The sequence below is a fragment of the Rhinichthys klamathensis genome, unplaced genomic scaffold, assembly GCF_029890125.1.
Source record: "Rhinichthys klamathensis goyatoka isolate OS25496 unplaced genomic scaffold, OSU_Roscu_1.1 h1tg000109l_1, whole genome shotgun sequence".
NCBI lineage: Eukaryota > Metazoa > Chordata > Actinopteri > Cypriniformes > Leuciscidae > Rhinichthys > Rhinichthys klamathensis.
Window position 1 is genome coordinate 1,740,995 of NW_026606647.1, and position 7,390 is coordinate 1,748,384.

At 37.0% G+C, this 7,390-nt stretch overlaps 2 protein-coding genes across 2 annotated transcripts; one reads left to right on the forward strand and one right to left on the reverse strand.

The window, feature by feature from the left end:
• The first annotated feature begins 910 nt into the window (after positions 1 to 910).
• Positions 911 to 1,822, forward strand: LOC130087465 (heat shock protein beta-7-like). The gene is made up of 3 exons (XM_056253762.1): positions 911 to 1,179; positions 1,342 to 1,458; positions 1,607 to 1,822. Exons 1-3 carry the CDS (start codon positions 1,159 to 1,161, stop codon positions 1,784 to 1,786), a joined length of 318 nt encoding a protein of 105 aa, XP_056109737.1. The 5' UTR covers positions 911 to 1,158; the 3' UTR covers positions 1,787 to 1,822.
• A 161-nt stretch (positions 1,823 to 1,983) lies between these two features.
• On the reverse strand, positions 1,984 to 5,526 carry cplane2 (ciliogenesis and planar polarity effector 2). The gene is made up of 5 exons (XM_056253761.1): positions 5,373 to 5,526; positions 5,042 to 5,194; positions 3,327 to 3,451; positions 3,094 to 3,230; positions 1,984 to 2,435 (listed from the first exon to the last, which is right to left on the reverse strand). The coding sequence occupies exons 1-5, from the start codon at positions 5,476 to 5,478 to the stop codon at positions 2,198 to 2,200; spliced, it is 759 nt and encodes a 252-aa protein (XP_056109736.1). The 5' UTR covers positions 5,479 to 5,526; the 3' UTR covers positions 1,984 to 2,197.
• Positions 5,527 to 7,390: the final 1,864 nt, after the last annotated feature.

Genomic DNA, 7,390 nt, shown 5'->3' on the forward strand with positions numbered 1-7,390 from the left:
TGTCCATTGTTTATTTCTAAAGAAACACGACAATGTATAAAGGGCTCCATTACCTTCTATGTTACATTATGGCCCCGTAGAAACAGATTTAGTAAAAATAGGCTAACGATTGCGTCATAACCACTCGACTCTCTGTCGCGCTGTACAGAAATTACCGTACAGACAGCAGGAGAAGCTCGCAGGCAATCGGGGGGACGTCCCGTCAAGATAGAAGCCCATAGATAATGAGTCCATAAAAGCAACGGAATACTTACTCCTGCTCACTCACGCCAAAGAACTCTTTGCTCAAGTTCCCCGTCTCTGCAAGATTAACGTTGGCTATTTTCACGCACAGCTACTAGAAGATTAACGTCTGTCAGACAGGTTGCTCACGTCATCAAGCTTAGTTTGAGTCGGTTTGAGTCTGCGCGTCAGGAACGGAAGTGCTCAAAAATCGCTAAAAATGGGCTTCAACTGTCTCAACTGAGTTCCAATGAGATGGCTCTGTCCACTTCTTATACTGTCTATGGGATTGACTTGCATGGATGCATTGTTTACCACAAAACGATCAATTTAGGCAAACAAAGTAAGTATGGTCAATTTTGAATTCATGGGGACTTTAAGTTAGTTAGGGGTCTGTCTGTTTACTCTACCCTTTTATATTAACTTTCCATCACGTACACGAAAAACGACTACGGACCTTCTGGGTATTTAGTACTGATATGACAGCTTTAATGTGGATGTGGAATTTCACATCACCTCTCTGTTGTTTGTATTAGTTGCTAGGTTGAGAGACAAATTTTTCTTCAGTCATAATCAAATCTCAAATTTGAAATCAATCAATATATCGTTTAGTTTTACCATTATAATGTTTTTGTTCCAAAATTCTAAGATATTCTCTAAAAGACCATTTTAACGCAGCGCTGACCAGACAGAGGATATTCATCCTACAAAATGAATCGCTTCTCTCTATTATATGATACATTCTGCACATAGACATCATACAAGCCTCACCCAAAACCAGGCTGTGGTATAAAAGCATCACATTGTTCTATCTAGACAATTTCACTGAGAAATTGAGCATCAAAAGTTTACTGATTACAAAGCAGACAAAATCTTAAATGAACTAAAGAGCTGGATTAAGTGTCCTTTGTTTCCTTTCTACCAAACAAATCTACAATGGCAAGTGGTGATTCAAAGGTAAGTTTTGTAAAAAATAAATAAATAAAAAACAGAAAAATATTGTGTCTACAAATATTGTGTTTGTAGACCTCTGCAAATAATTTATTCTAACGTCTAACACAATTACCACATTAATGTGAACCTCATAAAGAACTAACCATGAATATCTTTTTTTCAAAGGGGGGAATTTGCACTGTTGGAGATATTTATATATTCACAGTGAATGTCAGTGAGTTTGCACCAGAAGAAGTTATTGTAACCTCCACCAATAATTCTATACGAGTATGTGCAGAAAAGGTAAGCAAAATAAACTAATGGCTCAATAGATCATTTAGTATTGGATAGAATTGAAATCTCTATGCATCTTTTTATTTAATTTTTTTGTTAAGTTCTTATGCTTGGTTTAATTTATTTTATTTTCCATTTTCCCTACCTGATGAATCAGTTGGCATCAGATGGCACAATTGTGGACGCTGTTTCTCAGAAGTGCCAATTCCCTGCTGATGTGGATCCAATGTCAGTCACATCTTCAATTGGGAAAGGTGGCGTGTTGAGTATTAAAGCCCAAAAACACACAGCAAAGGGCCCGGTAATCATGGATTCAATCAAAGAAGTGAAGACCTAATGCATGCCATGGGTGTATGTTTGAGCATTTTAGGAACTTGAATCTGTTTTCTCCTTTAAATTGATTTACTTTATATGTCATAGTTTGGGTTAACAAACAAAAACATAAATGGTTTTTGACTTCAATATATCTGAGGTCTATGAATATATGCATTTAACAATTTATTTCTTGCAGCTGTCATGAAACAAGAAGCAGACTAATTTTGTGACATTTTTCTATCACCATTTAAAAGACTATTTCTTGTCTCACAGATATTTGCACTTGTCACTGGACTGAAATGGCTAATAAACTTGTAGGCATTTAGAAACCAAAAAATATTTCAAGTAATTGGGTATTTCCATAGCAGCATAGTCCATCCATGAATTTTGCCTTATACTAACCAATACATATGAAATTTATCTACAATACAAGCTATACAATGATCTCTGAGCCTGTTTCTCTAAGAGCAGCCTGTGGGGAGATGGAGACAGTTGAAGCAGCAATGCAGTCCTGATGCCACAGATTTTCTGCAAGAGCATTTAGGAGGGGTGCTACTTCACCAAGCCCCGCACTCACATCACCTCCCACTCGGAAGACCGGAAGACCCCACACCTCTTGAAAATGTGCTATGTCACTCTCTGTCACGTCTGTGTGCATAAATAAGTCAAATCTTCACTGTTAAGGGCCAAGACAATGTCACATAACAATATACCTCTATGCTGTTACAACAACATATCAATGTTAGTTTTAGTATAATTAAGATGCAATAATAGATTTTATTAATATTTTAAATTAATTTAAATTAAAAATATATTTTCCATTTTCAACTTAGTCCTGGTTTCACAGACAGGGCTTAGATTAAGCCAGGATTAGGCCTTAGTTCAGTTTGGACATTGAAGTATGCTTTTATGAATGTGTCTTAGAAAAGAATATTACTGGTATGCATCTTTTAAGATATGACAGAGCAAGTTGCTTTCAGATAAGACAGCTCAAACATACACTTTAGTCTGGGACTACTAGCCTTAAGTCTTGACTGTGAAGCCAGGCATTAAAGTTTGAGTAATTTTGTTGTGTTTTCTGGAAGTGTTCGAAAGTGGAAAAACACCTGTATTTAGCGTCGCCCACTTGAGATCAGACCAAAACACAAATCTTATCAAATCACAGCATCTTAATACCAGGTGTAAACAGGGCCTAAGCTTTGTCTGTAAAACCAGGCCCAAATTATATTTTAGTTAGTATTTTATTTATAAATATATTTTTATAGTTAACTATAATAACCCTGAAACATATTCATTTGATTGTAAATAGATGCTAAAGCTGAAGGATACTTGGTGCCAACCACCAATTTAACCACTCGATCTGAAGATTCTGTGATGCGTGATATCTGATTTGAAAGATCATCAAAGGAGCCACGATCAGTGAAGGAGAACAGGAAAAGGATGCCATCCACCTGTTCCTTACATGACTGAAGAGAGAAGATTGACATAAACAGCACAGCCTATATTCAAATGTGAAACAGAATTTGTAGCTTTAAGGGAATGTAAGTGCTGGAGATGCTCACCGGTAACATGTGGTCAAATCTTCGCATGGCACTTTCCCCACAGTCCCAAAGCTCAAAGCGGAAAAACAGCACACGCCCACTGTCCTTTAGTCTTACAGGCCAGAAGACCACAGTTGTCTCTATGCCTAGAGGAATCAATGACAGGCAATGATCACCGATGTTCTTTTATTGATGCATACTGACACCTATTGGTGTGGATGGAAAGCAGCATAACCCTCTATTACCAATGCCATTGTACTGTAGACATTCAAACCATATTAGCAAGAATATTTGTCATCATCCATTATTAATTTAATTCACCACTAGAAGCATCTTATTACAATAGGTGTGTTAAGTGGCTGGTCATCTCAAGGCCACCATTAGTGAGCAATAGATATGTATACATAGATTACACATTCGACCACTACAGATATGTAGGTGCCCGTCATCTTGGAACGTCACTTACAGTAAGAATCAATGATGCCACAACATTGCAAAAACCATTTAAATTTCCACAGGTGAGAATGTGTTGGTTTGGGTTTCTATATTTATGAACTCAATATTACAGCGTTTTAAACTATGGTAACTTTTAGTGTCGTGTTAGCTGACACTTTTGTCTTGTTGTTGTATTGTGTTAGTTTAACAAAATCATCGGCTGAAGTCTATTGCAAATATAGATATTTATACATGTGCCTATGGTTGCAGACGCACAGTCAACTTGCTCTCGAGTGTTCACGGACCGGCTTTGACCATTCCAATATGGCGTACAGCTTACGTATAGTGACCCATAGAAACAGTCGGTAATGAGGCATATGTATATGGGTAATTCCTGGGATTCTGTAATATTAACAAATTAAATGTTAAAAGCTTTTCACATTACGTTGGTATGGTCATTATTATGAATAAAAATAATTATTTGCTTTAAAACTATTTTAATCATAAAATAATGTCTATTTATTTCTAACTCCAAGATTATTTCTATCTTACACTAGGCATTTTGACATGTCCCTGAGGCACTTCACTTAATTTGTTTAGAAAACATTTAACAAAATGTGCACAGGGTCTATATGTATATGCAGATATGTTGGACCAGACAGAAGGGCACAATATTACAGAGAGAGAAAAATATCAAATTGAAGGCAATGTCCCTTCAAAACTGTTATAGTCTTCAACCCCGGCACACTATTCTCAACCTTGTCACATTAATATTTTTTTTTTACAAAAACAAAGAGACCACAGACACATTATGAACATTATCATAAATGTTACATTTTTAGTTACTACTTAATTAAATTGTTATGAGGGATATGACACATGAGCAGTCGGTAGATGTTTGTTTTATAACAAGTTTTGTGTAAAATCCTTTGAAATCCAATTATATTTGGTCTGTTACGGAGTTGAGAATGAAAGGAGTTTAAATTTGAAATAATAATAATAATAATAAAAGATCTTTATGCCAGAGGTGGTAAAATATGATTGGTTTGAGGTTTGATATGTGTGCCTAATGATGTGGGGCATTCAGAAAATGAATAAAAAAAATATGTTTAAAACTATTTTAATATTGAAAGAATATTAGCGAATCCCAGGAATGACCCATAGCTGCTATGTGTGGGCAACCCACCCCAAGTTCAAAATAATCACTTTTTATGGATCACTGTCATTTCAAACGAATTTATTAAAAGTAGGCTACTATGATTTTTTTTTACAAACTACTTTAAATGTGTAGGTTTGTTTACCTGTGGTCTCATAATGCATTTTGGGTAGTTCGAGGCCAGCGAGACGGGCAGCAAGAGCGCTCTTCCCAACTCCACTTTTACCAGAGATAAGAACCTTGTAGCGAACGATGTCCACATTCATATGAGGAGGCATCATTGGCGCCTCCAAGAGCCCTTCACAATATATATAAAACCACATAATTTATAAAGAATTTAATACGTTGGCTATAATTCATTTAGTTGTTCTTTTCCTTTACATTTAGCTAGATGTTCCAATCCACAATAAGAAATACCAGACCCAAAGTCAAACATAGTGACGCCTAACTTCTGTATCCATGGTAATCATCCGTACCAAACTTTCGCCATCTCGTCTTATGCAGTATTTTGATGAAAAACTCTCTGCTGTCTGCACAGTGGTACCAGTCCGACACGATTATGGATCCAGGTGGGATAGACATTTTAATTTAGATAAATTATATAAATGAAGAGACCATTGTGCTTTATATTATCCTGGGCGACCGTGAAGCCAACTAGGTTAAACGCCAATATAAATACGTCAAAATAAAAGTCCATTATCCAATAAGGAAAAAACAGGCTGTAAAAAAGAAGAAGAAGGGAAACCCCTGATAACTGTCTCTCCCTTTTTTAACATAGACGTGACAATTCTACTTTAAATGGTTACTCGTGAAAGTAAGTTTAGTAATAGAAAAATATAGCCTATACAGTGATGTAGTGGTGCCTGGAGAAGTGGGTATACTCTTAATTTATGCCCCCAATATTTTTTTTAAGCATCCCAGCAAAGGATGAACGCTCTGTGTTATAAACAGTGACATGTAAGACTAGTCTTGCATTAGTATTGAATATGCAAGACTATAGAATATAATGAATACAATAGAACATATAGAATCACTAGTATTCTTGCATATTAGGGCCGTACATAGGGGTTTCTAAATAGCCAGGTCCCATAAATGATATTGCTAGGGGGGTTGGGGGGCATGCCCCCCGAGACATTTTTGATTTTCGTGATCTCGACATAAGGTGTTTTGATGGCCAAAAAATGGACAACAGTAGTTTTAAAAGCATGAAGTATTTGATCAGATTCTTAAACATGAGAATCAGTTCCAGTTTCAGCTACTTTTTCTTTCCTAAATCAATCAATGTTTTTGGACTAATCTGTTCATTTAATTAATGGTTCAATTGCTCACTCATAAAGACGCCGCCTTCTGGCTTAATGATGCAAGTTGCGCAAACACAGACAAGCGGAGTGATACAAACAGTGAAAAGTCGAAAACATTCGAGGAAACGTTATACAAATATATTTATAGAATAATAATGGCAATATATTTAATAGGGTGCTTGTGTTGTTAAATTGAGCTTATAATTTCCACTGTCTTTGATCAAACTGATTATTTCTGTCGGTCATTTAAAACTTCTATCAAAAACCAGCCGTATATTGTGGTTAATATTGTATATTTTAGCTACTTGCATCTTATCTCGCACTGTATGATCGTTAACTGAAGTGAAGCGTCGCGTTGGGATTAGCGCTCGGCTTGGGCTTCTGTGAACAAAAATTCTGCATGCTTTGATTGGTCTCAAACATTTTGACATTGACGAGCGCAGGGACGTGCACAGGGGGGTTGCTCAGGTTGCCCGGGCAACTGCCCATATGCCCTTCTCGACTCAGGTTGCCCTTCCGAAAAAAAAAAAAAAAAAAATTTTTTAGGCCTAGATAAAAGAATTTCACGTAGGCCTAGATAAAATAAAAATAATAAAAAAAAAAATCGCAAAGCCTCATTCACTTCCATTCGGGCACTCAGCTCAACTGTTTACGTGGCTGCAGCTCTGCACGCGACCATAGACTGCACGCGACCGGTGCGTAAGACCCCGCCTCCATCTCGTGTCATAGCGCGTCAATTAATGTGTACAACATCCATGACAAAATAAAGCGAAACTATCCTTCTGGTCACGAAAAGAGGAAGAATAAAAAAACCATGAGAGTGAATTGCGGGAACAACAATCAGGTAAACTTGTGTTCTCTCCTCTCTAAGTTTGATGTCAGCAAAGTTTGATGTTTATCGGTCTTGCTAACCTAGCTGGGCAGGCAGTGCATCTCTTGCATCACTTTGTGCCTGACAAAAGTGAGAGTAAAATACAATTATTTATTACGTTTGTTTTTGATAAACGACAAAGTGCAACGGTGTTTGTTTACTGCAGCTCAGAAAACATAACCGCGTCGCGTGTGTTCCCTATCAAGGCTACGGAACTTCGACATTACGGATGTCGTATATGGGAACTCCTCTCCTCCTTCACTTCCGCTGAAATCTTATAGGCTAACGCCAGCAAAGCTGGCCAATTGACGCAAATATGCAA